General features: G+C 42.1%; 1 protein-coding gene across 1 annotated transcript in view; it reads right to left on the bottom strand.

Moving 5' to 3' along the window:
• Positions 1-916: 916 nt before the first annotated feature.
• gabrd (gamma-aminobutyric acid type A receptor subunit delta) overlaps positions 917-17,568 on the bottom strand; it is a 48,666-nt gene continuing 32,014 nt past the window's right edge. The window contains exons 5-9 of the mRNA XM_072585988.1: positions 17,007-17,089; positions 11,600-11,737; positions 4,695-4,850; positions 2,622-2,833; positions 917-1,538 (exon numbers count right to left, since the gene is read on the bottom strand). Of these exons, the coding sequence (XP_072442089.1) occupies positions 1,239-1,538; positions 2,622-2,833; positions 4,695-4,850; positions 11,600-11,737; positions 17,007-17,089 (889 nt within the window). The 3' untranslated portion in view covers positions 917-1,238. The remainder of the gene's footprint in view (positions 1,539-2,621; positions 2,834-4,694; positions 4,851-11,599; positions 11,738-17,006; positions 17,090-17,568) is intronic.

Genomic DNA, 17,568 nt, shown 5'->3' on the forward strand with positions numbered 1-17,568 from the left:
ATTGGTGCAAACACCCTTTGTGCACATTAACACACGGAATACACTTCTTTCTGTAGAATTCAGTCATCAAGAAAAATACTGCATTGTAATCCTTACCTTGCTATCTCAGCTCCCCATTCCTTTTGTTTTATGCTTTCTTTATAATCTAGAAATTACTCTAATTAGGAAAAGTCCTACAGTATGGAAGCAGGCCATTTGGCCCATCAAGTCCACAATGACCCTCCAAAGAGGATCCCACCCAGACCCTATCCCTAAAATCCCACCTTTCCCAAGGCCAATCCACCTAACCTGTACATCCCTGTACACTACAGGGCAATTTAGCATGGCCAATCCACTTAACCTGCATATCTTTGGACAATTGGAGGACACTCATGCAGACACAGGGAAAATGTGCAAACTCTACCCAGACAATTACTCGAGGCTGGAAAAGAACCCAGGTCCCTGGCGCTGTGAGGCAGCACTGCTAACCACTGAGCCACTGTGCCGCCCAAAATCCTGTAAAACCGCAACATGTCCCAACTCCTATACTTAAGGGATATAGGGTTAATGTGGGAATGTAACACTGAGATGAATGATTAGCTATGATGGAGAATGGTGGCGGATCAAGGGTTGAATATCCTATCACTGCTCCTATTCCGATACATTGTATCAAACTTGGGAGTGCTCACAATTACAACTTTATGAAGAACAAAATTCTTCGCTATGGCATTTTCAAACATCAACAATAAAGAGATAAAAAATGGATTAAAAAATATTATTTGGCAGAGCCTTGATTCGACATGAAAAATAATGCAGAGATTACATTAGATTAAAGACTATTTGAACCTAACACATGATTGTCTCGCAATGGAGAAAAAAATGGATAAAATTCTAGATAATTTTAAGGATATAGAGAAAATATATAAAAACGGTCCAACACTGTTAAATTAAATGAACTTTATCATTTCCAAAGTACAGGTTATTGCATCTTCAAATTAATGATTTGCTGATTTAATTCATTTTTAAGATGTCAAGATTACCAGGGCAAAAGACTGATAAATGAGGGATAATGGCAGACAGAAATCTCATCATGTCACAGTAATCACATTTCATTATTTACTATTTATATACATTTATCAAATGCTTCCTTGACATGTCAAAGGATTCAGATCAAAGGCTCTGGATACTTGGCATCATGCGTATGTTCTACGTTCATTTACATGTAACTGCTTCCTGTACAATATGATGCTGGGGCCAGTTTACATGGTGTATGCGACCCAGTAAATAACATTGACAGCAGCAAAAGCAGCTGGAAAGACGGCCCTTGCATAAATGTCAATGGTGTCGGAATCAATAGGTTTGAATACAGACTTCAGAGTAAGCTTATTGCTGGACTTTGAGTTGTGTTTATTTGCCCTTGTCTTTCCATGTTTAATTTCATCTCCATGAAGAATCCTATGAGCCCGGTGCAGTCTGTTGGACATGAGCAATTCCTGGTTCACCCCAGCTGCTGACAAGGAGAACAGAACTATTGCATCCTTTCCATTTCTCTTAATTGCCTGGAATAAAGACAAAGTCAGGAGGTATAAATACTACAAGCTGGAATTCGGCCAATACACAAAGATAATAACTTTATCAAACATATCAGCAACCTCTGTTATAGGAAGGATACTATTACGCTAGAGAGGGTTCAGCAAATACTTATCACGATGTTGCCAGGACTGGAGGGTTTCAATGATAAAGACAGACTGGATAGGCTGGGGCTTTTTCACTGGAGCATAGGAGTAATCTTATAGAGGTTAATAAAATCATGAGGGATATAGATAAGGCATCTTTCCACCAGGGTGGGAGAAGTTCAAGACTAGGGGACATAATTTTTAAGGTAAGAGGAGAAAGATCTAAAAAAAAGACAAGGACTAAATTTTTTACAGAGAGTTGTTTGTTTATGGAATCAACTTCCACTGGAAGTCACAGATGTGTTACAGTTACAATGTTTAAAGGACATTTGGATAAGTCCACAAATAAGAAATGTTTGGAGGGATATGGGCCAGGAGCAGGCAGGTGGGACGAGTTTAGTTTGGGAACATGATCAGTATGGACTGGTTGGACCAAAGGGTCTGTTTCAATGCTGTATGACTCTACGACTATGACTGTATAAATGGTCAAGCCTCCCGGTGACACAGACATTGTTCAATGCCTTGTGCAACCTGAATCACAACTACAGGTTTCTTTCCTATTGCTTATAAGATTGGCATGTGCTTTTTGAGGATTGTAACAACTTTGTTCAGCAACCCCAATATAAACAAGGAAAATTCAGCAAGGGTTTCTACTCTGGAACATTCTGCCACATCCTCTCCATTAATGTTCTGTGTGAGAACACCAGGTGATGATGTGATGAAGTCTGGTTGTGATACCTCCCAGTCCTCACAAAGACCAGTCAACTGAGGAAAGCCATGTGCGGCAGAGGTAATATGAGGCTTCAGGGTACAAAGAGAGAAACAATATATTTTATCTAACTCAAGATTTAATTTCAGACTCCAACCAATTAAAATTGATCCATACCCATGTATATTCATCATGATCTCAGCCTAAAATGCATATTTCCTCTTTAAATTAATTGAGTGCTGTGTTACACGACTCACCTCCACACATGATTTATTGGCCTTAATTTTTGCACGTTGCTTTCTCATGTAGTCTGCATTAAAATGTGCAAAGGCATATTCAACAAGAGCAGCAAAAACAAAGACATAACAGATCCAGAAATATACGTCCAGTGCTTTAATGGCAGATGCTCTGGGGAGAGATTTCCTTGCACTGATCATCAATGTTGTCATGGTCAACACTGTTGTAATACCTAGAACAAATATGTTGAAATAAATCAGCCTTTTGAAGGAATGGGATATGCTTCTGATTCATGGTTCTTGAACTTACTAGAGCTCAATCTATGATTTTTCATTTCGGTGGTGATGGCTTTTCAATGTTTGTGCATTGTGGGTGCCGGATTCACCCCATACAATCACATTTTTATCAACAACTCACACCATCACCATCTCCCAATCAGTCATAAGAGAAAATATCTGTAAATTTTTTCCCCTCAATCTAAAAGGTAAACTGAGCAGATCTCTAGAGTGTCCATGCTACAATTTCTATTTAATTGTAAATTGGATGATAAGTAACATTCCTACCTCATAACTTTGCCAAAAGGTGAGTGATGGGAATGTCGGGCTCTCTGTCCCTCTTCAGGATTTGTAACTCAGTCCAGTGATTAAACATACTCTATGTCAAATCCCTGACACTTATTTAGAGCCCTTTGTGCAAGGAATGCTTGAGCATATTCCTATGCATAAGATATATAGAAAAGTTATATTCCACATGGAAATGATCAACCCCTCTGGCTTCCTTAGAATGATTTTTCCATGCAGGCAATTCAGGAGCCACCATGTTGAATATAGTTCTTTAAGTTATTCTGCCTTTCAGTTTGACTTAACATCCCATTCAAGAAGACCTTCCACCTCTTTGTTTAAATTGGTTTTAATTGGCACAGCGTTAACTACTTTAATGCTCATAGAAACCTGACAGTGTGGAAACAGGCCATATTCACCACGATGAAGGAAATTAAATCCCTTCTAATCTTAAATCTCAATTGTCTCAATTTAAAACAAAATTACTTCATAAAATGAGAGTCAGTGCAAAAATTCAGCTTCCAATTTTCTTCTACCACCAAAATACTATGGTGCAGGTGATATTATTTGATCTTGTAGAGAGATTCCCCACACAGTTGTACCCCAGCATAACACAATCTAGTTTGATGACATTTTGTACTTCCACACACTCACTCCTTTCAAGGTAAATAAATTCAACTGATGATTTGACTGAAGGTCAGATGTAATCTTCTTGTGATTTGGGAGCAAGCTCAAAAGAGCCATACATCCTCTTCCTGTTCCCATTTCTTATTTCTTAAGCTGAATAAGATTTTGCGTTACCATCTTAGTTCTTAACGATGTGACTTTTTTTAGGAAATGCAGTCTATGAACTTTGAGACTGTTGGGCTGCTTCTGTGGTGGATCACTTGCAACAAGGAACAGCCCTTAGAAGGAGCACACGCAAAGATAAAGAAAGAACGCATTTAAAACAGCATGTTTCATGAGCCCAAGATCTCTTTGCTTTTAAAGTGTAATTGCTATGGCAACAAAAGGCAAAATGGAAGTCAACAATACACAATGGGCTCCCTTAAACATGACATGAATGTCAAGTTTCTTTTGTCACCTATTAAGGGAATGCACTGCTCTGTTTCACAAAGGATCATTGAATTTTTAATGTTCCTCGAAAGGGAAGATTCAGGTTTGGTTCAAACAGCTTGTAAAGAAGGTACCTCCAAAAGTGCTGCACTGTCTCAGTGCTGTACTATTGCATTAGAACAGGATTATTCCTAATATTATTGTAAAAGTATTATTGTGGTTTTCAAAGACTCACATAGACCTTTTGGATAGAAACAGTTTGCAGGGATAGCGGGAAAATACAGGAGATTGACACGAGGTAATAGAACCGGTACAGGCATGATGGGGTGAATGGCCTCCTTTTGTGCCATAACAATCTATGATTCTGTGATATGTACAAACATGATTCAAACAACAAAGAAATTAACAGAAGAGAATAAGACTAAAAGTAAACTATTAGCTGTTTTGGAAGCCAAAGCAAAGCTGATGCATATTCACCTAAGGAAACACGTGCAGGTACTGCAGACTGACTGATCCAGAATGAAACCCAAGACATTGCCACCAACAAGATAGAAGGCATGTACGATTGAATAATATAAACCCCCCTATTCCTCCGTAACTGGAAATGAAGACTTAACCGTGGAAATTGACCTGCTGGAAGAACAACAAAGATTAATCTTAGAAAAGTGGAGAAAGATTTATTGACCATAGTCTGCAAAAGCTTGTTATTGAAACAGACCCAACCCAGCTACTTGGTGTCCACTTTCTTGTCTCCTTTTGGGAAGGTTGGCTCCTTCTCCAGTCCAGCTCCACGGGCATTGAGCAACTCCAAGTGCCACATCTGATTAACATTGCTTCGTGCTTAAATGTCATAAATATGATTAAAGGTTTAGGGCAGCATAGTGGATTAGCACTGCTGCCTCACAGTGCCAGGAACCTGGGTTCAATTCCCACCTCGTCTATGTTGAGTTTGCACATTCTCCCCGTGTCTGCATTGGCTTCCTCTGGGTGTTCCAGTTTCCTCCCACAATCCAAAGATGTGCAGGTCATTGCTAAATTGCCCATAGTGATAGGTGCATTGGTCATGGGTAAATATAGGGTAGGGGAATGGGTCTGGGTGGGTTACTCTTCAGAGGATTGGTGTGGACTTGTTGGGCTGAAGGGCCTGTTTCCATACTGTAGGGACTCTAACCTAATTTGTGATTTATATATACAAATTTATTTTTTGAGTTTGAATTTCAAACTAGTGGCATATATATGTTGATTTGTTTTTGTAAAGGGAATTAAAATTAATTAGGTCAGTCTTTCTGGAACTGTGACTTAAAACCAGAATGTCTTAGACAGCAGATGACTGCAAGGCCTCCTGCAGTGTTAATGAAAATTTGTTTAGATGGTAGGGTTTTATGACTGGAGAGTGCAAACATTAAGCCATTAGCTGTAATAGGATCTAGGATAAACAAGCTTTTTTTCCCCAAATTTAGTTCAAAAGCTTTAGGGGTTCAATTGAAAGGAGACCTGACTGAGATAGAAAGTAAACTACTATCTCTCTTAGAAAATAAAAAAAATTAGATTAGTTAAGGCAATAAGTTATCTCCAAGAACTCATTTTTGGAAACTTCCAGATCAGGATGGGTTGATTAGAAAACTGCATTGGTTGTTCAAATCAGAGAAAGTATATACTCTCAGTTGTAAGCTTATTCATTAAAAATACATCATTCCTTACAGGTCAGAAATTGAGAAGAAGCAGTTAAATTAAACCAACGGATTTAATAGGGAACAAGAATTTCTCAGGATTTTGTTTAACTGTAAAGTAATGACGTGGCAGGTTGTGGGATTTTGTCTTGCCATGTGTTTTGAATCTTTCAAACTAAGTATTTAGATATCTTGTTTTTTTGCATGTGATTAGCTTCTGTTTTATTGTTAAAAGTGGTATGCATCAGTTTGAGGTTATATCTCAGGGGAAGATCACTACATAAACAAACCAAAAAAGAAAATCCAAGCTAGATTAAATCACTGTTTGACTTGTTCAGTAGTAACATCACTTGGGATCATACCATGAGTATCACTGAAATATTCACCTGGATAGGAGGAGCAGAGGAATTACATCCAAAGTGGATTTGAGCACAGGCAGGTTCCAACACAGGCTGATACATAGTGATTTGGAATAGCGACTAATTTACCCAGAAGCTCATGGACACTGGAGCTAACTGTGGGGTCACCACCAGCTAAAACTGGTATGAACCAGAAATGTGTGACTCAATACCAAATAACACTGAAACACACTGTAGATTTGACAGTCAAGTCTTGTTTAGAAAGCTTACATGGATCAGAACATTATTTTAATGTTATTAACAGAAATAAGAAAAAACAGAATGTTTAATTCATTCATGGGATATGGGCACTGCTTGTAAATATTGTCTAGCCTGTCCAACTGAGTGGCTTACCCCAAGGCCAATTCAGAGGGAAGTTAAGTGACAACCACATTGCATAGGTCTGCAGTTGCATGTAGGTAAGGACAGCAGATTTCCTTCTCTAAAAGCCATTTAGTTAATTTTGTACTACTGTTGGTATTATTAAAGAGTTATTCATACTAATTTATTTTTCTTCCCTTATCTCATCCTATTTAAAACTGTTTCTTTTCAATTATTTATTTATGTCTTTTTTAAAAACTGTAATGGTTTATACTTTGAGCACTAGTTCCGAAACAGAATCTAGGGAGACCTTTAAAAGCTGTCCACAGCATGCAGTGATTCAATTGTTAAAAGCAACACTGAGTACTCCCTTGGGAAGGCTGTAGCCTTGGTTCTCACAAAGCAATGAATCAGCTGAGCTTTATAAGCTCGTGGATGTTAGAAAGCTGTGGAATCTTCCTGCTATGGCCATTGCTTATTGAGCCTGTGGGGAAGAGTGTGCACATTGGAATGCTGATTGTGGACTGGAGCAGACTTGGCTGTGAGGCTCCATCTGGTCCAGTAATCTGCTGTCTGCAAGTATCAGGTGAGGTGTGAGGGACAGCGAAATTGATCAGAGTTTTCTGCCGCAATATCTTACTGGTGGCGATCAGGAGGTGGGTGGATGGGCAGCTGAATGATGGATGAAAAAGAACAAAATAAGAAGAAATTGTGAAAGTGACTTAAACTGTTTGACCTGATTAATAACACATAAACATTATTTTCCTGTTTGCTATTGATTAATTAAATCCCTCTGTATGAGCCAGCTGCTTAATGGATGAGAGGGTTTGGATGAACTGGATCACCTATGTGTTTGGCAAAATTCAAACAAAAGATTAAGGATAAAGATTGTTTGTACCTTCAGCCTGACTGTTCCTATTTTAACTCTATACTTACTCTGGTTGGGCTGTCTGTGTTTTATGAAACCAAGATTAACATTACAATGACGCTGGCCTTCTGCCTTTTGTCTTAATCGAAGAAATATTTAAATGATAACCTCCACAGCAGCTAAATGATTCAGTGTGGTGATGATATACATTGTATATTTGCTATTAAGTTGGATGTTTTATAAATCCGATTTACCTCAGAGTACTCAGAGAAGACACTAGTTTCTCTATGTGTGGCAAGGTGCACTTACTGTGCTTCAAAATATCTTTGCAGTCACAAAATATCTTGACTTAGGTTTACAGCTCAGCTTCCAGGAGCTTCTCTGTTTACACAAACTGTGAGTTCACATCTATCGCCATCAATCAAGCACCATTATTGGAGATGGGTTCCACCTTCTCAACCTCACCACTCACCTGAGGTGTGGTGACACTCAGGTTAAACTACCACCAGTCATCTCTCTCTAACATGAGAGCAGCCCTATCGTCAAGTGGTTTTAGAACTATTGAATACACTCTGATTCTCCATTTGGCAACATTGTACATTCGACAGAAATCACGCTCATGTTAAAATCCACACTTGAGATCCAAAGGAGTTCAGGAAAATTTGGAATGTTTCAGCTGCCCATAGAGATTGTAAAGTGTTGGGAAGCCAAGTTTGATTTTGCTGTTTACAAATGTGGATATGTTAATCTTAGGTAAAACCTGTATGGTTTCTTTGCTACTGTGTTTCTGACAATTGGCTGAACAATGGTTCTGTTAAAGTAAGGGCTAAAAGATCACAGAACAGTCTTACTCAAAAAGCTATTTGGAAGCTGGGGTGTCTGTGATGAGGGGAATTAAAAACTATGCTACTGAATTGAAGCTAGGAAGTAAAAGCACAAATTCACTAATCTCCTTCACCTGGCAATCTAGAAACATCCTTATTGGAAAATTAGCTAAAAAAAACAAAATTAATTTAGCTCCTCACTAACCTCTTTAATCAATTTTTAACCCTTTGAGCATTATCAAGGAATTTCATGTTGGTACCAATCATATTCTGGCTTTGTTGTGAGCTTTTTTAAAATTCATTTTTGTGGTTTTGGGCATTGCTGGCTAGGCCAGCATTTATTGCCCATCCCTAATTGCCCCTGAGAAAGTGATGGTGAACTGCCTTCTTGAACCCCTGCAATCCATCTGCCATGGGTTGACTCACTATGCCATTAGGGAGGGAATTTCAGGATTTTGACTCAGTGATAGTGAGGGAACAGTGATATATTTCCAAGTCAGGATGATGAGGGGCTTGCAGGTGAACTTGAAGATGATGGTGTTCCCATGTGGCTGCTGCCCTTGTCCTAGATGGAAGTGGTCGTGGGTTTGGACGGTGCTGTCTGAGGATCATTGGTCAATTTCTGCAGTGCATCTTATAGATAGTGTACACTGTCGTTACTGAGTGTTGGTGGTGGAGGGAGTGAAATGTGGTGCCAATCGATCAGGCTGGATGGTGTTGAGCTTCTTGAGTGTTGCTGGAGCTGCATCATTCCAAGCAAGTGGGGAGTATTCCATCACACTCCTGACTTGTGTCTTGTAGATGATAGACAGGCTTTGGGAGGGTGTCATGAGGTGAGTTACTCACTGCAGTATTCCTAGCCTCTGACCTGCTTTTGTAGACACTGTTTTTGTGGTGAATCCAGTTGAGCTTCAAGGTGTGATGATTAGATTGTCTCTTATTGGTGATTGTCATAGCCTGGCATTTGTACGGCACGAATGTTACTTCCCACTTGTCAGCTCAAGTCTGGATATTATCCAGATCTTGTTGCATTTGAACATGGACTACTTTAGTATCTGAAGTATCAAAGTACAATTGTAACCCTGCAAGTACAAATTCACCCCACAAAATATGTGTGCATGTGGGTCTTTGTCTGTGTGTGTGTGTGTGTGTGTGTGTGTGTGTGTGTCTGTGTCTGTTTGGGTTAGGGGTTGTGAGTGTGAGTATGTGTGTGTGTGTAATGAGTGCAGAGTGTCTTAAGTCTGTGAGGGGGTGCGTTTGGGAGTGTGTATGTCTGTAAGGGTGTGTGGGTGTCTGTGTGCGCATCTGTGTATATGTGTCCGTGTGTATGTGTGTATAGGAGTGACTGTGTGTGTGTGTATAGTGCAATGGTGGTCACCTGTAATGTGACATGAACCCAAGGTCCCGGTTGAGGCCCTCCCTATGAGTATGGAACTTAGCTATCAGCCTCTGCTCAGCCACTTGCCTCTGCTGCCTGTCCCGAAGTCTACCTTGGAGGATGGTCACCCGAAGGTCCAAGGCTGAATGTCCTGGACCACTGAAGTCTTCCCCAACTGGGAGGGAACCCTCCTGTCTGTTGATTGTTGTGCGGTGCCCATTCATCCGTTGTCGTAGCCTTTGCTCGGTTTCCCCAATGTATCATGCCTCCGGGCATCCTTGCCTGCAACGTATAAGATAGACAGCGTTGGCTGAGTCACATTAATACCTGCCATGTACAAGGTGGGAGGTATCCCCATACAACCCTGTCACGGTAGGTGCTGCAAGACATGTCAGAGTGTGGACATAGATATCACCATTACGTGTGGGGGATACCTCCCACCTTGCACATGGCAGGTATTAATGTGACTCAGCCAACGTTGTTTATTTTATACGTTTCAGGCAAAGATGCCCGGAGGCATGATACATTGGGGAAACCGAGCAAAGGCTACGACAACGGATGAATGGGCACCGCACAACAATCAACAGACAGGAGGGTTCCCTCCCAGTTGGGGAACACTTCAGTGGTCCAGGACATTCAGCCTCGGACCTTCGGGTGACCATCCTCCAAGGTGGACTTTGGGACAGACAGCAGAGGAAAGTGGCCGAGCAGAGGCTGATAGCTAAGTTCGGTACCCATAGGGAGGGCCTCAACCGGGACCTTGGGTTAATGTCACGTTACAGGTGACCACCATTGCACTATACACACACACAGATACTCCTACACACACACACACACACACACACACAGACGTGCACACAGACACCCACAAACACACTCCTACACTCACACATGCACCCCCTCACAGACTTAAGACACTCTGCACTCACTACACCCACACACACATACACTTTCTCACACTCACAACCCCAAACCCAGACACACACACACACACAGACCCACATGCACACATATATTTTGTGGGGTGAATTTGTACTTGCAGGGTTACATTGTACTTTGCTCAAAAACTGCATGCATTCATGTAGAACTCTGAGCTCAAAAACTGCATGAATTTATGTAAAACTCCGTTATCTCACTTTTTAGATTAGAATCAATCTAAACATCATGGCATATACAGAGAACACAGGGGCCAGCACCTTCAACATATTGTCTAGCTATTACCATTGTTAACAGCTAACCCAAGAATACAACTTTTTAAAAAAAAGTTTTGTGATTTACACATGAAAGAAGTGAAACTATCACTGTATTCTAACAGACGAAAGGCTTAACAGACAATCAATTTTTCAATGTATAATTTCAGTTATATCACACTGTAAATTTTTGATATAAATTCTGTGTTAATATTGAGCTCTCTACTATCACCTGATGAAGGAGCGTCGCTCCAAAAGCTAGTGTGCTTCCAATTAAACCTGTTGGACTATAACCTGGTGTTGTGTGATTTTTAGCCTGTGATTAGATAAGCAGTTAATCAGAAATTCCCTCCATTCTGCTTATGGGGATGACTTTCTTCTGGTTGCCTGTGTAATTGACTTTTCCTGGATGTTTTGGGAATTTCAGAGGCAAAATCACCTGCTGCCCTGGTGTACGATGAGCCATGTTACTGTGCTTTTCAAGCAATCCCAAAAGACATAAAGACTTGCTCAGATACTAGTCACTGGTATTGAGATGGTGCATCCTCACAGGATGCAAGGACAGCAGCGTTTCAAGAAGGCAGCTCACCACCATCTTCTCAAGGGCAACTAGAGAGACAATAAATGTTGACCTAGCTAGCAACATACATCCCATGAATGAATAAAAATAACATGTTCAGTATTGTTCTTCACTAGGTAGTTAATCATCACTCCCATCAAAATTGGTGTTTACCTGATTTGAAATTTGTCATTTCTGTGACAAAGTAATAGTTGGTTATTGTAAACTGAGCCAACTGAATTTGGTCCAGCCCATGGATCTGGTCCTGATTGTCTGACCAATTATAGACAATATCATCTGCTGAATAGCCATCTGAAAGAAAGAATCAGATCTGTCAGAATAAAACAGCTTGTGACAATGTCATGACCAAGTCTCTGATTTGCTTGAGTGAGTCTGAATACTCTGTTTACCTATGTAAATCATATTTGGCCAAGAGAATCTGTGTATCATTTCAACTCCTCAGTGTCAGCCTTTTCATCAGACCTTCTGTTTACAAACTATCACTACAACCATCTCACCATAAGAACAGGAGTTGGCCATTCAACCCCTCTGCCTGCCTTGCTATTCAATACAATCATGGATGATTGAATGCTTCAAAGCCTTTTCTCCATCCCATCCTTGTAAATGTGTACACCACTAGTAATTAAAAATCTACTAATCTCTAAAAGAATCAAAGTCTGAGCTTCCACAATCCTCTGTGATGCAACATTCCAAAAGTTCACAACCCTCAGGGTAAAGAAATTGCTCCTCATCTCAGTCCGAAGTGGCATCCCTTTATTTTTACATTGTACCCCATAGTTCTAGTCTCCACAAAAACAGGGGAACATTTTATTTCCATCTACCTGTCTGTCCCTTCAGGTATCTTGTAAGTTACAATAAAACCTAATTCCAATTCTAACTGAGATCACCTCTCATTCTTCAAAACTCTAAGAATACAGGTCCAGTTTGCACAATCTCTCTTCACAGGACACTCCCACCATCCAGGGGAACAAGGTTGGTGAGGGTTCATTGGCCTCCCTCTATGGCAATAATATCTTGCCTGAGATAAGGAGAGAATCCTGTCAACTGACCTCAAGAGTTACTTTAAATAGACTCCATTTATCTCACTTCTTCTTAGAATGAAAAGGGCGGCACAAAGCATATTCTTGAGTTGTCCCTTGTTTACAGGTTGCTCAGCAACTCCTGGGACAACAACAAAGACATTGAAATATAACGGAGCTGGGCTACAGTTAAGCAACAGAAGTATGTGAGGTATTCGCAATAAAATTGTACTATTCTCAAACAATACAATGCTTTTAAACTATAAATCCAATAAAACTAATTGCTAACCAGCTGTCTGAAATGATTCGTCTGTTGGATAGATTGTCTCAGTTGTACTAGGGATAAACTCTTGGATGAAAATGTATTGCTGGAAAAGCGCAGCAGGTCAGGCAGCATCCAAGGAGCAGGAGAATCGACGTTTCGGGCATGAGCCCTTCTTCAGGAATGAGGAATGTGTGCCAAGCAGGCTAAGATAAAAGGTTGGGAGGAGGGACTTGGGGGAGGGGTATTGGAAATGCGATAGGTGGAAGGAGGTCAAGGTGAGGGTGATCCCCTTAATAATCAAGAACCTATCCATCACTGTCTTAATTATTATCAATGATTTGGCCTCTATGGCTCTCTGTGGCAATGAGTTCCACAGATTCACCACCCTCTGGCTGAAGAAATTCCTCCTTATCTCTGTTATAAAGGGCTATATCAGAACCGATTGTATAAGGTCACTCTTCAGCCTCCAATGCTCCAGAGAAAATAGCCCCAGCCTTTACTCTGAGCCATGCCCTCAGGTCCTAGCCTCTCTTACTAGTGGAAACATCTTCTCCACGTCCACTCAGGCCAGGGTTCTCAGTATTCTGTAAGTTTCAATGAAATCCCCCATCATCCTTCCAAACTCGATTGAGTTCAGACCCCAAGTCCTCAACTGCTCCTCATATGACAAGCTCTTCATCCCCAGGATCTGGACCTCTCAAACACCAGGACAATATTCATTGAGTCATCGAGTTATACTGCATTGGAACAGACCCTTTGGTCCAACTTGTCCATGCCAATCAGATATCCTAAACTGATACAGTCACATTTGCCAGCATTTGGCCCATATCCTTCTAAACCCTTCTTACTCATACACCCATCCAAATGCCTTTTAAATGTTGTTATTGTACCAGCCTCCACCACCTCCTCTGGCAGCTTGTTCCATATATGCACCACCTCTGTGTGAGAAAGTTGCCCCTCAGGTTCCTTTTAAATCTTTCCCCTCTCACTTTAAACCTATACCTTTTGGTTTTGGACTCCCTTACTCTTAGCTATTTATCCTATCCTTGCCCCTCATGATTTTATAAACCTCTACAGATGATTCTGCTATAACATGTGTTCCTTCCACACAAATTGGCTTTAACGTGATTGAAGAATTTAGACCGTTATTTGCAGAATATTAACTTTCCCTGCCTGTATTAGTTATAATGCAATTCTGGTTCCAACAATTAGTTTAAATGGTGTGGCTATAGCACGACTTTCCTATAAAGTGAGATTGCACGAGAATTGAGCTATTGTGTTATATCAGAACCGACTGTATAAGGTCACTCTTATGCCTCCAATGCTCCAGAGAAAACAGCCCCAAGCCTATTCAGCCTTTCCCTATAGCTCAAACCCTCCAACCGCAGCAACATCTTGTAAATCTTTTCTGAACTGTTTCAAAGTCTGTGAGAAGATTTGTAGCTCGGGTGCTCGTTGTTGTGGTTCTGTTCGCCGAGCTGGGTATTTGTGTTGCAGACGTTTCGTCCCCTGTTTTGGTGACACCCTCAGTGCTTGGGAGCCTCCTGTGAAGCGCTTCTGTGATCTTTCCTCCGGCATTTGGTTACATTAACCTCTTAGTTACATTTAGCTTCCCCACACTCCCCACCCCCACACACATAAGGACACCCTTCATTTGACCCTTTGACTGCCATACGTTAAGGGCTTGATTTTTGTGGAATTGGACCTTTAAAAATGGCGGATGACTTCCTGGATGTGGAGGTTCTAACCTTTGACACAGCCAACCTTTGCCAGTAGGGAGAAGAGGGCAGGGGCAGAAGGGAAACTTGAAGTCTGCAAGGCCTTTCGAACTTGGTGCTGAGTTCAAACAGATCTCAGTTTGGCTGTTGCAAGGGTCTGATCTATAAATTTATTCAGTAATTGTATAATATAGTTAATACCTTTTGAAGGGCAGATAAGGTCTGCTTAACTTTCATAATTAAAGTTTTTAAAACTGTTACAAAATGCAGTTGGATTACAGTGATCAGTGATTGTGAAAAAGAAGATAGATCATTGCTGGGCTACTTTGAGTGACAGGGCTGCTCATAGAAATCTGTTCGCACAGTTTCAATAGATATATCACACAAGGGTCTGGTGGTGCAGTGGTAGTGCTCTTCTCTCTGAGCCAGGAGGCTCATACTCAAGTCCCATCTGCTCCAGAGGGGTGTAATAACATCTCTGAACAGGCTGATTAGAAAAAATAGGTTAATAAAAAAGATTTTCAAGAGTGTTATTATATAAGGTTCTTGTGTTGCAGTGGTAGTATCCAGTTTTGAGCCAGGAGGCCTGAGTTCAAGCCCCATTCTGCTCCAGAGATGTGTCATAATGTCTCTGAACACGTTGATTAAAAACATTATCAATAGATTTATTTGTTAACTCTTCCCTTGGAGCTGCTCATTGTGAATGTGTGAATGAATTTCAAAACCTAAGGTGGTCTCTGCAGGTGATCTAGAATCACTGTTAACAATTTAAGAAATTATTGAAGGGTTAGGGGTAGGAACAGAAGCTTGTTTTTATAAGAAAATAACCACTTGAACAGTTTTCAAAGCAGTGGTGGTGGTACTGGCGGTGGTGGGGAGAGGGGGGTGGTGGTTGGGGAGGGGGTGGTGGTGGGGGAGGGGGAAGGGTGGTGGGGGAGGGGGAGGGGGTGGTGGTGGGGAGAGGGGGGTGGTGGTGGGGGAAGGGTGGTGGTGGTGGGGGAGGGGGAAGGGTGGTGGTGGTGGGGGAGGGGGTGGTGGTGGGGAGAGGGGGGTGGTGGTGGGGGAAGGGTGGTGGTGGTGGGGGAGGGGGTGTGGTGTGGTGGTGGTGGGGGAGAGGGTGGAGGTGGTGAGGGAGGGGGAAGGGTGGTGGTGGGGAGAGGGGGTGTGGTGTGGTGGTGGTGGGGGAGAGGGTGGAGGTGGTGAGGGAGGGGGAAGGGTGGTGGTGGGGAGAGGGGGGTGGTGGTGGGGGAGGGGGTGTGGTGGTGGGGGAGGGGGTGTGGTGGTGGGGGAGGGGGTGTGGTGTGGTGGTGGTGGGGGAGAGGGTGGAGGTGGTGAGGGAGGGGGAAGGGTGGTGGTGGGGAGAGGGGGTGTGGTGGTGGGGGAGGGGGTGTGGTGGTGGGGGAGGGGGTGTGGTGTGGTGGTGGTGGGGGAGAGGGTGGAGATGGTGGTGGTGGGGGAGAGGTGGTGGTGGTGGGGGAGGGGATGGAGGTGGGGGAGAGGTGGTGGTGGGAGGGGTGGTGGTGGGGGAGGGGGTGTGGTGTGGTGATGGTGGGGGAGAGGGTGGAGGTGGGGGAGGGGGTGGTGGTGGGAGGGGTGGTGGTGGGGGAGAGGGTGGAGGTGGTGAGGGAGGGGGTGGAGGTGGGGGAGAGTGGTGGTGGGAGGGGTGGTGGCGGGGGATGGGGTATGGTGTGGTGGTGTTGGGGGAGAGGATGGTGGTGTTGAAGGAGGGGTGGTTGGTGATCGAGCCTTGAGGAGTGTGAACCCAGGATAGCCAGGCACTTCTGGGCTGTGGGATTGACTGTTAACAGTGTTTCTTTATTTTTCTACTTTTTAGTAAGAAGGACAGTGATGATTAACTTGTTCTTTTATTTTTCCACTTTGTAGCTAAGAATCTGTACCTAGGTACCTTTGCACCTGAGGAGGCACTGTAATTGGTGACTTGTAAACTGTTCACTGTACTCACATGAGCACATGTAACAATAAACCTAATTCTAATTCTAACTTACATGAACTGGGGTTTTTCACATTAAATCTGTACTTCGAGAGATGTGTTAGATTTTTAAAAGTTTATTCTATTTCATCCATCTCCCCATGGTTCCTGAGGTCTGCCCATGGTGGATACTGAGTGAGTAGCTACAGTATTGGCATGGCACATATAAGAGGCCTTGGAGGGAGTGGGGCAAGAGTTGGCATACAAGTTACGAGGAACCATGGAATGGGTTGGTGTACACAGACATGAGGGTGGAGGACACAAAGGGTTAACATCTTTTATAATTACTAAAACAAAGTTCCAGAGAACTGAGGTGAGCCTTCTAACTGTCCCACCTTAGAATCGTACTGCCCCATGGTCCCTATGTTCTCCTTCCAGAATTAGTGGGCCCAATTGCAGCTTAAATCTATGCATTACTTCCAAATCTACTCGACTTAAATGTTCCAACATATTCCTTATTAATCCTCTGGAACACTTTTCAGTGCACCTCTCACTAACCCTCGCACAGTCCCTCAATACTGCACAGTGCCTGAGATTAACTAAGAAGCGGGGAATAAAATAAACTCACAACTTTCCAGATCCAGCATGCATTCCTGCTCATCCATTGGGTACTTGGTGAGATCCATATCACAAGAAATTGTGGAAGTAATTCTGGCAAAAGCAAAACAGTTAAGGATTATGCTGTTGATTCTAATCCATGATTCATCATGAAGATTTCCGTGAGACATCTGTTTATAAAATGTGAGTCCACCACACTTTAGAATTCTCACTTCAACTGTTATATTGCAAAGTGTCAAAACAGAAGGTCAAGTCATGCTGCTTTTTTCTGACCCAAAACTGAAAATCTGCAAGCAATTGTAAATTTACTCCCTTCCCACACCAGTGGTAATTAATTCACAGTTGTACTGGAAATGCTTTGTCTTGGTAATAGTTAGATGAGGTGGACAGGACATCTCAAATACAACTGCACCTTAACAGCAGAATAACACTTTATACATAACACTGCAAAAGGTTCCTGTGTTTTATAAAATGCTAACTTATCCAACTTGCCCTGACAATACCAAAGGAGATGTCTGAATTGTTTATATCTATTTATCTAGACAGATAAATGAATGGGCGGGCAGAAAAGG

This window comes from Chiloscyllium punctatum, chromosome 16, assembly GCF_047496795.1.
Source record: "Chiloscyllium punctatum isolate Juve2018m chromosome 16, sChiPun1.3, whole genome shotgun sequence".
In the NCBI taxonomy this organism is placed as follows: domain Eukaryota; kingdom Metazoa; phylum Chordata; class Chondrichthyes; order Orectolobiformes; family Hemiscylliidae; genus Chiloscyllium; species Chiloscyllium punctatum.